Here is a 15,972-nt window from a genome sequence, read left to right as displayed (position 1 = left end):
TGTGAGTGTGTGTGTGTGTGTGTGTGTGTGAGTGTGTGTGTGTGTGTGTGTGTGTGTGTGTGTGTGTGTGTGTGTGTGTGTATTCCATAAGCCACAAGACACGCTGGAGGTTGGCCTGGGAACACCTTGGAATCCTCCCAGAAGAGCTGGAAGAGGTGGCTGTGGAAAAAGATGTGTGGGCCTCCCCTGCTTAAGCTGCTGCCCCCGCGACCCGACTTCGGAACAAGGGGAAGAGAATGAACGAACAAACAAACGGAGTACCTGGGGAAAACCCACACATACATGGAGAAAACATGCAAACTCCATCCAGAAAGGCTCCTGGCTGGGATTTGATCCGGCAACCGTCTCGCTGAGAGGCAGCTGCTCTACCAACTGCACCATCATGCCACCTGAAATTGTTTCCTTTGAAGTCAAATTGCTATTACTTATTTATCCTCATCTTAGTGTTTTTTTAGTTCCACCTTACAAAAGTGAATAAAAATACTAATAACTACCGGTAATTCAATTAAACTTAACAAAACTGGAAAAAAACGAGAGATAAGACTTCAAAAGCTATATCAATAAAAGTTCAAATTTAATTATTGTATTTTGCTTCACTTTAGTACGGTATGTTATTTTAAGTTGGTCACTGGTTGAAATAGCCTTTAAAACTATATGTAGAAAAAGCTTTTTAGTCTAAAGATTCTATTACTTATCAATAATCACTTGGAATTTATCACCAACACAATCAACATCCTGCTGGTATAAAATGGTTGTTAAGTTTTACTGGGCTGTAAAACTCATAATTTAAGCTGACTTTATATTTGACAGTATTTGAAGCACAGGAAGAGACTCTGCCAAATATCCACATGGTCACATCTGCTTAAAATCACAGCAGTTTACTATTTAAATCTCTTATAGCAATCATTTTGAAATAATAATAGTGCTAAACTCTACCAACTGCAACACATCTGTTTCTAGTGCAACTCTGTTTAAGGTCTGTCTACACAGTCCTGCTGTACACAGTCCACCAGTGGGACCAAATATTTAACATTTGTGTCATTGACTAAACCACCAAGATTGTATATGACAAGGACAGTCTGTGGAACAGACACTAAAAGAAGAGAGTGGGATTAAAAGGTACCAGTTGCATCATTAGCTGAAAACTGGCAGTATGACAAATATGAAACCCAAAGAATATGGTCTATTTACAGCTTATGTTGGCATGTGCTCAATATCTGCATTTGTGCACAGTAACATCTAATCTGTTCATTTAGATTCTGCAGATTCTAGAAAAGGGGACGCAGTAAAATAAGCCTACTGCTGCTAATTCTGGTACTTTTTCTTAACCTGGTTCACTAGCTATCTCTCAGACCGGAGGTAATGTGTTCAACATAATGGTACTTCCTCAGGACATTATTACATGCAGTGTCCTCAGTGCGGACTGAACAAGGCAAAATGGCCTTCTCCTACTCCGCTCCTGTTTCCTGGAATATCTTGCAAAAAGATCTGAAGCTCTTGACCTTGACCTCTTTAAGTGACTTCAAACATCTGCTAAGTTCATGGCAAAAACCAATGCAGACATGTTCCTGTTTATAGTTTTCTACATCGCTTTACAACCTAGCTGTTTATGTTTCATTTTTAACACCATTTTATTTCACTTGTTATTCTCAATTTGTATGCATCCTTTATGATTGTGTACTGTTGTCGTTGTGTTTCATCCCGTGACTTTTTGAGGCTACAGATATTATTTTTACACGTGGTTGAGAGCTTTTTACAGGATAAAACGACTGATGTAAACATGTTCTCCCCTCAATGCACTTTAGAGCTGAAGCAGATAGTGACTGCAACTGATGCACAAAAATGAAAGCAAATAAACAAAACAAACCAACAAAAAGACAGGTGCTGCACATTATTAGTGAATCAGGGCTCTAGTCAAATATCTATTATAAATAAGTGACCAACTTAATGATTAACACAGGGAAGACATTAACATATTAACATATTGGAAGTGTAATGTATATTTATGGTATTAAAACAATAAAAACTGTGTCAATAGTGTATTTACATCTTTATTTCAGCTCTTTAATTCATGCAGCAGTGCTCAGTAACGTATTGTATATTGCACAAATGTAACTACAGCATTTTACCATTACTGTAGCAACATTTTCCAAATCTGCACTCCTTCAGATTCATGCCAAACTTCCAAAGGAGGAACACTTTTTTTCTTTCCAGGAGCCTCAGGGGTTTATGGTGTAATTTGTCTGCAAATATCTTTAAGAATACAGAGGCACATGGGGGAGCACGGTAGGCTAGCCTGTAAATGTCTGTGGGTTTTTTGCTCTGATGCTACAGTCACACAGCACTTCTCAGTTACACAGAAGATCCCCTACAGTCTGGCATAGACAAATCCCTTTACTCCAACTGAGTTAAAGCAGGACCGGCTTTTTCAACACAGTAATCCTTCAAGTATTCCATGTTTCCAGCAGAATCTTAATACAAACTACAAAGTATGACACACCCAAAAATATATATAATATATGAGTCCATTACTGCAACAATAAACCATTATATTGTAGCAATTAAAGAAAATAAAACCAATAAAATAACACTATGCAAGCATATGAGAATTGAAAAATGAACACCACTTCAACCCTCATTAAAACTCAAGCATATTTACAGATAATGATGAAGCATTATGCTATATTTCTTGTATTAATCAGACTTTATACTGTTTATAAGACATTCTGCAGCCAAACTAAACAAGCAAAAAAAAAAAAAAGGAACCAGCAATGAAGTTATTTAAAATTTAGGACTTTCTTTTTTTTAAACCAAAGTCATGAGTTGCTTTCATTATGTTTTATGTGTGACTAAAGATAGAGTTAATGAGATTTTAGGAAGGAAAAGGTTGCTGACCTTTTTTTTTAGGATGGTTGGGTTCCCTCACCTTTAACTCAGCATTCAGAGGTGATGCAGGCAGTGGAGCAGAACTAAAAACAAACATGAAACAGGAAAAAAAAAAAAAACAGCAGGACAGAGTTACTGGAAGTTAATGAGCATTTTCCACTGGTATGGAGTATTGGTCCCTCTAATTGCGGGCACCGTGATATTGTTGACTCGTGGAAATCCAGATGGCATGGGTGGTTACAACAGGGTGAGTAAATATGGAAATGCCAGAGTCAGAGGGCACTACAGGCAGGAGGCCAACCGAAAAACAAGCCACACTTGTGTTTTTCACTAATGCTGGCGAGGTCAGAAAATCAGTCTATAAGTGTAAAACAACAAACGTCTACAGAAGTTTGGGTTTTGCAAGTCAAATCAAGAAGGTTCATTACTCTTCGCCTATTTTTTTTTTTTATTAAAAGCATTGCTAATAAAAATTAAAAAAAATAATAATTTCACAAAAATTAATTACTTCATTTTGAAGTGTCTCCGTGCATGATTGTGCCTTTTACTAAGGAAGAAGATTTTCTGTCTCTCTATGAAGATAAAATACTGGAGCATCAAATAGTTTTAACAAAACTCCCGGTTTACCTTGGGAAGACAGAGAAGCCTTCAGCATCGTCCTTAACCCTCTGCAGGTCACTCTGACAAATCTCCAGCAAGACCACACATGGGGTAAACAACGAGCTGACTAAAACTGCCATCTGAGACAAAACATCAGGTCAGTAAGAGTCAAATCAAGGGACAACTTAGTGTAGGAGCTTAATGTTTATTCTTTAAAGACAGTACTCACATGGTTATCACACCCTGAGGAGAATGACCATGACCCAGCCATGGTGATGGTCAGGTCAAGATTGTCTAGAAGAAGTAACGATAGTCAAACATTTAGCTTCATAAAACCTCCACTTCATACAACCAGGTATATTTCAAGAATGAACATAAAAACATGTTATGCTAATGTAGCCCAGTTTGAACTGTGCTATATAATGCAAACTAAAGTATTAAACCAAGTTCATAGTTATATCATTTGAGTTTAAAAAATGATGTCTAAGTGATAAAAGTGGAATAAATATGAAATATAAAAAGCTCTTTTGTCATTTAAAAATATATAATTTTAAAAACAGTTTCTATTTGGTCAAGAAAATTTAGTTTAAGCAGACTAAAACAAGCTGTTGTCATTTTTTTTTACTATGTTCCTTGAAGGTCATATAAAAGTTTGTTTGAGGAATGGTGCCATGTGGCAGATTATAACCTACTCTTTGAGTTGTGCTGTGTCAGTCTTATTCAGTTTTGTTTTGTATTGGATTAAGCATTTTATTTTGCCCAGTCAAATGGGAGTGGACGGGATTAATGGTACGCTGCATGAAACGTGGGTCCTTGTGAAAACCAGACACGGCAGAGCACACAGTGACGCAGACGTGGGACAATAGCAGAGTAAATCTATGCATTACAACGGTTAATGCAGAGTTGCCGACTGTAACAGACTTTAAGAAGCATATGAAGGTGGACCAGGAGCTAATCTTTGGAGCTACTGGACGAGTTAGAAGTTCCCCATTTCCACCAATGAGGTTACTGCTGGAAAGGACCTCGGTGTTCGTGTGACATCGCCTGCCTACTTACCTTATTAAAGGGATCTCCACATCTACCTTTTCTGATCCAGTCACAAACTCTGAAGGATTTGTGAGTAAAAAACTAAACCAATGCACGTGCTTTTTATTTTATTTGCTCAGTGAGTGAATGAGCTAATTGTTTTTAGCTCCCGTGCACCCAAGCATCGATTCAGGCCTGCAACGGGTTATTTTAGGGTTGAGTTTGTAGTGGACTAGGCCTGATGTCAAAACTGACCATATGGGACTGAAACTGTCATTTCATTGATTTGAATCCAGAAATACAGGTTAACCCATCCTGAGACTTTCTTTCTTGAATTAATCAAGTGGAAAAAGACAATTCTCTATGATCATTACTATTTACAAATGTTTTGATAATCAAATTGTGTTAGTTCAAACAATGTTTACATGTTGAAGTGAACTACTCATTTTTAATTACTTAAACAGTAGTAATGATTCTTAATCCTCAATTCAAAGTGAAATCAAGTTAGAGTACGTTACAGAGTAATGATTCAATTTCTTGATCGTCTGCTTTGAAGTGAGCAAATTTGTAAGTGTGTCAAAGTTCGAGTTTCGGTCAACTGAAAGTTTACTGAAAAGAAATGTCATGTTTAACTTTTACAGCGAGATACTTGGTGAGTGGCTCCACGAAGTCTGGTTTTTTCATGATATCTTTCTGTCTGTTCTTAAACAATCTGAATCTTTTCCTTGACTTTTAATAACACCTTACATCACAAACCACACCTCTGCTTTGGTCCATCGACCAATCAAAAGGCTCTCAAATGAACCGGAAGTAGAGCTCTTTAAAATGTGGGCACTTCCTAGTTCAAGCAGAGTTTTTGGAATTCAGAATGCAGAGAGTTTGGGAGTTCCAGAATGCAGAACGCTGGCATTCAGGATGCTGCTGAATTAGAATCAAGCTGAACCAGAGACGATTTTGGGAATTATAACTTCTGTTTGGATAACCTCACACGACTCTCGAGGTCTTTAGCTGTTCTTACGGAGACGCTGAACAGTGGCTCGAAGTGGGACTTCACGCCGGAACTGATCTATCTTCAGAAAAGGTAAAAGTCGACCTTCACCAAAAGTGTACTGTTGGGACAAGCTGATTTCCGAAGGAGCGTGCATGTTCTGGTTAAAACAGACAAATTCCCTCACACATCTCTCTGTAGACAAACTTCACTTTCCATCTTTAAACTCTCCTATCTGCTAGCAAATTAATCCAGATGTTTTCAGAAATGTCTGTGGTGAAGCAACGGAAAATCATGGCCGTGTGGTTTTCCTGGTTGTAAAGCTGATTAATTATGTAGTTATTTTTCAATTCTTGCCAATTAATGTAAATGTGTGATGTGTTAAACTTGATTCTGTTAATAAATGACCCACTGTCGTGGTGAGTCAAAGATAATTAACGTCTCACGTCCACATTTTATTAAATTCACTGCACGTATGTTACACAGTCCAGAAAAATGAAAGAACCCGTTTTAACAGTATGAATATATCTCAGGATATGTAACACTACAAGTTTTATGTTTGAAAAGCCTTACTTTTTTTTATTATTTCAAAACATTGTTCTGTTTTATGTGTGAAGCAAATTAAATTCATAGTGGGTTAAACAAAGTGTAAAGTCATAATTTTCTGCTAAGTGGAGGCCATTAAATTAAATATAAACAGTAAGTTGTATCTCCTGTAAGCTGTTAGTACAGCTATCTTTAAAATAATGTTCCCAGGGCCTCGGCCAATGTACTACATTTCAATCTAACCTATTGGTTAACTCTTTAGCTAGGTTGTACGGGCGCTACACTAATATCATTAGGAACCTAAAAATCCTATACAAATATTGCCTTTATAACTTTTTAATGTGAAATTATTTACATATAATGGCAAGTTTTTAATGACTAGTTGATTTTCTAAATTTTATTATTCCTAATAAATTATATTTAGTTTGTTAGATTCTCCAATTTTTCAAGCTGGCACAGTAATATCCAGTAAGTGTTTATCAAGCAAACCAATCAAAATTGTAGCTTCTTATTAGTTGGAATCACTCAAAAGAAAACAAGGGGCGGGGACTTACCTGTATGGACCCAAAATAACACAAGTAGCGATTTACCAGACATGTAACTTGTCTTTTTTCTGATTTATGGCATATTTAACAGGTTTCTGTGTAGCTTCACGTATGAAAGAGTGATGCGTTGAACTTAGTTTCAATTAAATTATGCAAAGCATCGGCACAGATGGAAAATTTTGATTTTTATGCATAATATCTATGCAAACTAAGGGTTTTGCTGAGATTTTTTTGCATTGCGTTGTTCCAGAAAGTCGTAAAGTTTTACCTTCATTGCCACATTTCAAAGAAAAAGAACAGCTGGAGAAATCATACCACCAGAAACCTACCTTTGAAATACAGCACTGCTTGGAGTTCTGAGGTAGCTAGATCCACCACATATAGACCGTCAGTGCTTCCTATACAGAACCAGCTGTCATCTCTGCAGGGGCCACACAGACACATGTGGAAAACCAATGTAATAGGATTTCCCTTAAAAGCATTTTTTTCCATACCATTTGGGAAAAGACAATGAAACCACATACTAAAGAAAAACACTGAAATGACCCAGTGGACGGGCATACACATCAGACTAGTTTTTTTTTTCTTCAAAGTTTCCTTTGACTTCATGCAATCTTTACTACATAAAGCTCGGAAAATAAGAGTTGTGCCACGCAGAGCAGTGTCTCTTTCCACTTACAGCTTTACGCTTCATGCTGAGAATATAATGTGGACAATTACATTTTAGTGCATCATTACTTTCATGCTGACTGTCTGTTTCTGTACAGAATGGGCCAATTAAGGCCATTATGTCTCAATTTTTACCATTTTAATGTGATAATTGCATCACTCAAATTATCCCAAAGATATAAGTTTTTATTTGTGGAAAAATTAAATCAAATTCATCCCAGCAGAGCCATTTAAAAGCTAAAAATTCAAAGGAAAAAAAATAGGTCAACTTAAATGATGCTAGTAACTTAAACAAATGATTATAATGTTTTAAATTTTAGCCAAGTCCAAATGAGGTTGTTAAAAAAAGAGCATTTTGTACAGTTTGAAGTAATTAACACAGTCAGCTGAATATTTCATAAATAGAAACCTGAATAAAAAACGATATTTGTTTAAGGGAAATCAAATGTCAGTAATTTAGGAGCTGAACGGTGCCATGTTACAGATAAACTGGCCTTAAATCATAAAATCAATAAAGGATCAGTTTCCATTAAGACTAAACATGATGAAAGTATCACTATAGGATCACGATTTTCCAAGAGAATCAACTAATTGATACACATTTAATTTTTATCGTCAACAACATTTAAACGGAGTAAAAGTTTCTGCTTCCTGGCATGAAAACAATATTATTATTGTATAGGGCTGAAGCTTCCTGTGATGTTTTCATAATGTAAGCATGAGCTGCAATTAACCCCTGATGATCTGGCATTTATGTTAGCCATTTTTCTAGACTTTTGTAACAATAAAGTCAGAATATTAATGGCAGAAATAAACAATTATTTCTTACTTTTTGACATAACAGTACAAATATATTTGATGTTGAAATATTTTCCTGGATCAAATACAAGTTGTACAAATTGAAAAGAACTGAACACTTGAAAAGGGTACATTTTCATACTTTGCTTTAAAGTTATGATTTAACGTCACAAATACAATAAATCAGTTCTTTCTTGACCTAAAGTCAAACAGGTACAGGAGAGAAAATGAGTTGCTCATATTTGACTAGTTAAAGGTGCTCACATAATAATATGAGAAATGCTTATGTCTACTCTTCAAATGATCTTATGAAGGCAATAAGCCCATGATCCCTTCAATATTAGGTTAGAACATCTGCAGCTTTAGTATGTTTACTTACATTTTTTGGTCAGTACTGATGCCTGTAAATGGGCCACATAAAGCCATTGAAATTACAGGTTTTGATACCTCCACTTTTTCTGCAGCTGATTGCTCCTCAGCCACTGGAGAGAAAAAAACAACCCAAAGCACTGTAAACTGAAATGGTTTATCAAAATCCCCATTCCAACCAGTAGATGACAGCATTACCTGCATAGCTGCTCAATATCTTTTGGCGTCCTTGATGCCTTCTTTCCATCTTCAGCAGATCCATTTTTTTCACCAGGTGGCACTTAATGCCATCGCCAAGAGAAAAGCACCAAACCTAAAACAGCCGTGTGCCCTGAAGCTTTTTGAGATGAACACAAATCTTTGATTTTGAGTTTTTCCAGGTCATGTGTCTCAGTCACTAACCTGTCCATCTGCTGAACCAGTAATTAGGTGTCCGTCCTTCTCCAAAAACAACACACTCAGCAGTGGAGATGCTGAAGAATCAAGTAATTCAATATTTTTAACAAGTCAATGCTTTGATTTCCCCACAGCTACGTATATGGAACACAATACAAATTTAAATAGATCCCCGTAAATTTACAGCATGTCAACCAGGAGGGTCCAGGTCTGGATTGAACACCCTCAAATAAATAACTCGTGCTTTGATAAGACACACTTGCTTTCTGCAATGATATTTAAAACATTAATTTCTTACCTGAAAGCACAAACGACTGGTAAAAAACCGCTTCAGTTTTTAAATCCCAAACCTGAAAATAAATCAGATAAGGAGCTACTTGGATACAATTTATGTATATTTTTAAGTAAACAAATGGCATCCATGCATCCTAACCTTAAATGTGCGATCCTCTGAGGTGCTGACAAGAATATTTCTGTTCCAGGGACAGAACTCTGCTGATGTTAAAGGTCCCAGGTGGCCGGTCAATGTACAAATCACCTCCTGTCTCTGATGTAGAAAAAAAAAAAAAATCATTTGAAAGAATGCAAATGAGCTAGACAAGAGTGCAATGTTTCAGTTATTTTATTAAATTATTATAGTTATTATACAAAGACATCTGCTGAGTTGTACTACAGTGAATCAGAAATCAAAGGACTAACCACATAATGATTGCGCTTATTTGTGCACTTTTCAGCTTCTGAAAAGTGTATGAGGAAATACTTAAAACTTGGTTTCTACAAACCACCCCGTACCGTAGTGGTGAGAATATATATGTTTGACCCCGAGCAGGCAGCCACTCGTTCATCAGAGACACAGAAGGTGAGATGAACAATGTCACCCAGCAAAGCCCCAATAACTACTCCAGTTGCAACTTCACCTGCAAACAAAACCATCAGTCTTTTAAAACCATACACATACGAACAAAGCAGTTTGGTACATTGTGTTGTAGTATTTAACTACATGACAGACTTGTGAAGCTTTACAAGGTTTTAAAGTATTAAAGCTGTTCTATGACATTACAAATTAAGGCTTTATAATGACAGTTTAAAAAAAAGTTAATTTCAGACAACTATAAGTGCAGTATGGTTCATTTGACTTCTATGCACAACAAATGTAAGTCTTAACGGTAGGCTACTGCAATAACACACTCTTGTGTGCACACAAAGAATTGTACCTACCCTCTTGTATTTTCCTCTGGCATGTTTCAATATCCCACACAATGATGTAATCTGCAGAAGCAGAGCAGAGCAGAACAGGTCTGCTTCTTTTCCCAAAGGTCATGGCACTGATGTCACCATGGTGACCTGTTAGCGGCAGTGGCTGAGAAAAATAGACAACTTCAAACTACTTTTCTTTGGTATGTCAGTGTATAACCACATGTGCTAAAAAAAGGGATATTTATTTATAGTCTATGTTAAACATGAAAGACAAAAGTTTTCTCTGTTCACATTAAACAGTAACAAACCTTTTGTTGTGAGCCCACACTGTAAATAAGCACTTCCTTGCCATTGAAGGGTATTCCGCAATATGAGTGACAGCATGCTAGCTGCTGATGTGATAAAAGTCTATCACAAGTCAAACTGAGCTTTTGAGTTATCATTTCTGTGCAGTTAGATTGATATTGGGTTAATTGGAATGTATAATGCAACTAAAAACAATTTAAAAATGAAAGGTTGAAAGGCCGCCGAAGATCTGTAAATGTTACGGGTTGCGGTTGCTAGGATACAAACACTACTTCCGCTTCATACAAAGATCGTCTATAAGCTAGGACGATGCTTTCACTGTCAGATAAATGTAGGCTGTCACCTGAATTGTTTTTGTTTTAACATGTTCCTGACTTTATTGATAACCCCCTTTGCTTAATAGGAGCCGTACAACATTTTTTTTTTACATAAATGGCCCATTAAGCATCTACTATGTAGATTACATTACTCCTGGTGTAGTTCAAAATTATCCTCATTTCACCACAAGATGGCAGCCAAGTTACACGTATGTTTTGGCAAGTCACAGATTATTTTCGACTATTATCTATTTGACAGGTCACGTATAGTATCCACGTAGGCACAGAACAATGTTGCCATTTTTCATTGGAATTATTTTTATTTGTTGTTGCGACTGCTGCATTAAAAAATGTGATTTTTGTTTGTTTGTTTTATAAAGCATCAATAACCTTTTTGGTTTGTCATTTTGGTGTAAATTAAAAGCTCATTCCACAAACAAAAGTCTTGCGAGGACACACGTTCCTAAGCAGATCATCCTGTTCGAATGGCTAACGACGTTAAGCTTGAAATACGGGGCATTCCTGGGATTTGTAGTTTTTGCTGAGGCTGGCGGATATGACGTATGTGTTGGGTAACTCGTAGTTGGGTGTCGTCGTCAGCCAGCTCTGCGGTAGTTGGATGAATCAGTTTGACGTTGACAGTCCTTGGGAAATGACAGTGCTTTTGTAGTGAGGGGCTAACTTTAGCTAAACCCTTAGCATGATGTCAGGCGTTTAGAAAGACGTTGACGAAAGAGAGGGATTTCAGTACCAAGGGATTATATTTGTTTCTACAAAGTTGTTTGTGTTAGCCTTATGTATTTCTTACGGTTACGTTGATATTTTTGTGTTTTTTTCGGCATAGTGTGCTAATTTAACTTAAGCTAAATGGCTAGCTAGCGTGTCATCAACTTGTGAATCTCCCACAGGGAAAATACCTATTGGGAGCTGATATCCAGTCATTGTAGCCAGCTAGCACGAGAACAGGCACCGAGAGCCCGAGCAAGTAAAGAAAAAGTGCTAGCATAGGGGAGCTAGCCACTTTGGAATTTGTAATATGAAAAACGCGCAGTCCGACACTTTAGGTTTTGTTCCTCAAAAAGACATCGTATACAACAAACTTTTGCCGTATGCGGATAGGCTAGACGACGAATCCAATGAAATCTTGAGCAAAATAAAAGGAAACTTGAGCCGAGCTGTTCAGCTTAGAGAAATATGGCCCGGCGTTCTGTTTTGGACGAGGAAACTTTCAACGTAAGTACCGCTATTTGTTGTGTTTTATGGCGTAACTGTAAACGGTTTTTTTTTTTGTTTTTTTTCTGGTTTTGTTTACATGTTCTGCCTCGATTCTCTCAGTTATTTGTGTTACAGTAATTTACTATAGCTGATAGCTTGGTTGTTATAAGATTGCTCAGTGGTCGATCAACCAAACTCTTTATTTTGTGATAAACATTGGTAGCATTGTGTGCTTTTAAGATCACATAGTTAAATCCCAGAAAAGTGTACTTTGGTTTGTTTGTCTGATTAGGTTGCTTTCAGGTTTCATAATGAGTGCTGTGGATTATAGGCACACTATGACCCAGACACCACAGACAGAAGGTCGTTTCCGCTTTGCCTTAGTGCTCTACATACGGTATACCCATTTAGAATTATAAAATGTGTATTACAATTGCAACATATTGAATTTAAAATAATGATTTCATCAGTTTGTTTTAAATTTGCCCCATGTGTTTAGGGTAATCTATTGCAGCAGTCTTTCCTAATTCAGTGTGGTGATTGTGACATTTTGTTTTTAGACCTGACTTTAACTTCATTACAAGTTGAAAGTGAGCCAGTTCCTCACACCACAACTGTTGCTATCTTACAACAAATTGGGGTCCATTGATTTGTTTAGCTGTTTCGTCATTCAGTTTGTTTTTTAGTGAAGATACATTACATACAAATGCATATTTCAGGATGACAGCTGAATAATTTAAATGCGCTGTGTTTCTTTTTATCTGTGTATATTGCCCGACGTTTAAATCCGTTTCAGTTCTTAGTGCTGGCTCATTGTTTTGTCAGGTGACTTGCTGCTTGCTCAGGGAGATGGAAAGTTTGCTGTTTGGGTGACCCAGATACTCTGTTGTAGTGTTTTGGCTTTGTATCAGAGGGATTTTGTTTGTGATGTTAGTTTTGTATAGGGGTGCACCGATAAATCAGCCCCGATTTTCTTAATTTTGGGAAATCGAAAATCGTCCGATACTTGCATGAGAAACCGATTTCACAGTTTGTTTTAGTTTTAACAATTGTCTAAACTTCATTTATATTTCAGAGCACTACCTCATGGCCAGTTAAAACAAGTCTGTACTGTTTCTAGGATATTGTTCAAGGGCATTTCTTAAAATAAAATAATATTGGAAAATTGAAGGTGCATTGTGGCCTTATAACACCTGACAGTGTCGCTTATAAAACAAAATCGGAATCGTCAGGTCAGACTTTTTAGAAATCAGTGATCAGCCAGAAAACTGCAATCGGTGCACCCCTAGTTTTGTAACATGGAGAGGTGTTTTTATTTTTTTATAACAAATGGTTGTGCAGTTTTGTATGCCTAAATCTGTACTTCTAACTAAGGTACATGAGACTGTATGGACGAAAGTTCAGCAAAGAAGACCATGTGCTGTTTATCAAGTTGCTCTACGAGCTAGTGACCATCCCCAAACTGGAGATCAGCATGATGCAAGGCCTAGCTCGCCTACTTATCAACCTCCTCAAGTGAGAACGTGCCCCCATTTTTTAATTTTTAATTTCTTTTATAACTACACCAACGAAAATAAATACTGTTGTGATGTAAACTTTGAAGCTTTATGATGAGTTATCTTTTAACTTTTGTTGATGTCTGTATTAATGTTTTATTTATCTTAAAGGAAAAGAGAACTACTGTCGAGGGAGGACCTTGAGTTGCCATGGAGACCACTGTATGAGCTGCATGACAGAGTTCTCTTCTCAAAAACTGAGCATCTGGGCCTCAACTGGTTTCCCAAGTACGCCTCAGTTTCATACTTGTACTGTCCATATGATGTTATTTTAAACTGTCCTCAATCCTAGGCATGGACAATATCAATTTTGAAAAAGTATGTTAATAATTTTTCGAATTAGACAAACTAGATGATACAAATAAGAGTATAAACTATGTCAATATTGTTAAATTATCCTTTAAAAAAACAGTTTATTTTATTAAGCTGCGTCGTAATGGTTTTTTCTTGGTAACTTGGATTCATTTTAAAAACTTTGCGTTCTTTTTTTCTGTAAAACTGGTAGAAATAAACCTTGATAGGTTTCAAAATAAACATGACATCGGTCAGAATTACCTGTTCCGTGTTCAGTGATTCATCTTTAACCTGCAAGCACACAAACCTTTCTGTTTGACCCTGTCACAGAAAAGATCACATTCAGCTCGTTGCACGGTTGTGGCGGGTGCTGCACATCAGAACAAAGGTTGTTTTTGATGGATATTTTCAGATGTAAAGATTTTGAAATTACCGTACCGTTGCTGTCTTTAAAATTGTGTTTTGAAAATTTTGTGAGATAACTTAAAAACGATAGTCTTTGCTGCTTAGTAACAGTTTTGTATTGAAGGCTTGAATTTCAGTCACTATTTCATACTTAAGCTTCCCAATGACAGTGATGGAAACTATAAAAGAGTTTATTTTTTTTTATGATTAGGCAATATGATAATACTCTAGGCTGGGAGAGATGAAAGTAGGTTGAAATAAATTGATTGGAAAGGCTAAGTTGAATGCAGACACTTATACCGGTACATTTAAAAAAATTATATTGTGATATATGTCATACATGGCTATTCAGACAACTATTAAGAGTTTGGTGTATTCGTTAAAATTAATTAACCTTAATGCTTGCTATTTACAAGTAATTATATGTAAGTTGTATGATGGGTGGATGATTGTAACATTAGGCAAATTACATTAGTATATGAACAAAACAAAGGAAGCCTTACCAATGTTACTGATGTGTTGTCTGTTGGTCCCTTTTCCTGTTCCAGGAACTGTTAACATGCACACATGCTTCCTAAGTAATGTTAAGTTCCCTTAAAGTGCAATAGTTTTCCCTTTTTTAATTTGTTACTTGGCTATTCGTAGCAGTTTCTAGGTGTACATCTCCACATCAAAGTTTTTCCAGTGTTTGTGTTGAAATGTGTAGTCTTCCCAGGTTTTAAATGATGTTTTCCCTTCTTGTTAAAGGCAGCGCTCGTTAGCTGATCTTTCAATATGGCTCTCTGATGTGGTCAAACAGAACATCTAAACACAAATGTGTTCATTTCTTACTATTTTGTCGTCAATTATTAAACACACACAGCTGTAAACTGCTCGTTCACCTATATGTATGTGTTGGCACTAGTTTAGGTAAATGTGTTTATTCATCGCAATTTATCATTTATTAACCAACCCTTTATTTTTACCTTGGATCACATTTACATTATTAGCTTTGGTAGTTGTATTAAAACATTACTTTGCTTTATTGGGCCGTTTAAAAACGAGCAGGTGGGCTGTGTTTAACCTCACATTAACCCTTCATAACCGGAGAACGATAACCACTGTGAACTGGACAGCTAGCTTGATTTTTGGAAGAAACTTTAGTTTTGGTTCTACAAAAGTTTGGCAAGCAGTGCGTGGTGCTCTTTTATGGTGCTATGGAAACATTGTATGTTTATCATAAACTGACATGAAGGCAAGCTGCTTTTGCTGATTGCCTGCTCATTTATTTCACAATGACAAAATACTACTAACGTACACAAAATAAATCATTGATAGCATAACTGTGCGAGACGATGCACAGCATGTTTTTAGTTTGAGATATTGGCTCTTTGTTGTGTGCTGAAAGTGTTCTTTGTCTCTCTTTACATTCAGTTCTCCACGGCCTCGTTCCTCTTCTAAACTCATTATGTTAAAATTGGTTCAGAGGTGGTAAGGACAGCACTTTGTTTTATTTTGAAATTCTGCCCTAAAGTCACCTGGATGCTTTTTTTTGTATACTTTGCATGTACAACCAAGAAAAACTGGACACCCCATATGTAGTTTGAAACAAAACAAAAATGATGATGTCATCAATGTTAACATTTGACTCATATTGGAGACCGTCGCACTGCAGCTAAAAGATTGTTTTAAATGTTCTATACTTGAGCGCAACTATCAGAAACTGTAGATTCTTCTATATTTTTAGGATATTTTATGTTATATTTCCAACTTTTTTCAGTTAAACTGGATTATGGGGCACCAGTGCTGCAATAAAAGGCTGATTACTAAGAATTAATACTTGCTTTTTATGACACATTGGCTATCATTAATTGTGCTTT

The 15,972-nt window shown here is 36.5% G+C and overlaps 2 protein-coding genes across 2 annotated transcripts in view; one reads left to right on the top strand and one right to left on the bottom strand.

The window, feature by feature from the left end:
- Window positions 1-10,463, bottom strand: part of wdr27 (WD repeat domain 27) — a 62,878-nt gene extending 52,415 nt beyond the window's left edge. Inside the window, exons 1-12 of the mRNA XM_037693197.1 lie at window positions 10,329-10,463; window positions 10,042-10,183; window positions 9,616-9,740; window positions 9,257-9,370; window positions 9,122-9,173; window positions 8,830-8,900; window positions 8,626-8,740; window positions 8,438-8,540; window positions 6,921-7,012; window positions 3,716-3,780; window positions 3,514-3,626; window positions 2,896-2,969 (exon numbers count right to left, since the gene is read on the bottom strand). Of these exons, the coding sequence (XP_037549125.1) occupies window positions 2,896-2,969; window positions 3,514-3,626; window positions 3,716-3,780; window positions 6,921-7,012; window positions 8,438-8,540; window positions 8,626-8,740; window positions 8,830-8,900; window positions 9,122-9,173; window positions 9,257-9,370; window positions 9,616-9,740; window positions 10,042-10,183; window positions 10,329-10,463 (1,201 nt within the window). The remainder of the gene's footprint in view (window positions 1-2,895; window positions 2,970-3,513; window positions 3,627-3,715; window positions 3,781-6,920; window positions 7,013-8,437; window positions 8,541-8,625; window positions 8,741-8,829; window positions 8,901-9,121; window positions 9,174-9,256; window positions 9,371-9,615; window positions 9,741-10,041; window positions 10,184-10,328) is intronic.
- An 812-nt stretch (window positions 10,464-11,275) lies between these two features.
- Window positions 11,276-15,972, top strand: part of psme4a (proteasome activator subunit 4a) — a 28,982-nt gene continuing 24,285 nt past the window's right edge. Inside the window, exons 1-3 of the mRNA XM_037678694.1 lie at window positions 11,276-11,876; window positions 13,233-13,373; window positions 13,526-13,642. Coding sequence (XP_037534622.1) covers window positions 11,680-11,876; window positions 13,233-13,373; window positions 13,526-13,642 — 455 coding nt within the window. The 5' untranslated portion in view covers window positions 11,276-11,679. The remainder of the gene's footprint in view (window positions 11,877-13,232; window positions 13,374-13,525; window positions 13,643-15,972) is intronic.

Source organism: Nematolebias whitei, chromosome 1, assembly GCF_014905685.2.
Source record: "Nematolebias whitei isolate Nwh7 chromosome 1, NemWhi1, whole genome shotgun sequence".
Taxonomy (NCBI): Eukaryota; Metazoa; Chordata; class Actinopteri; order Cyprinodontiformes; family Rivulidae; genus Nematolebias; species Nematolebias whitei.
This window is presented reverse-complemented; position numbering and strand designations above follow the sequence as displayed.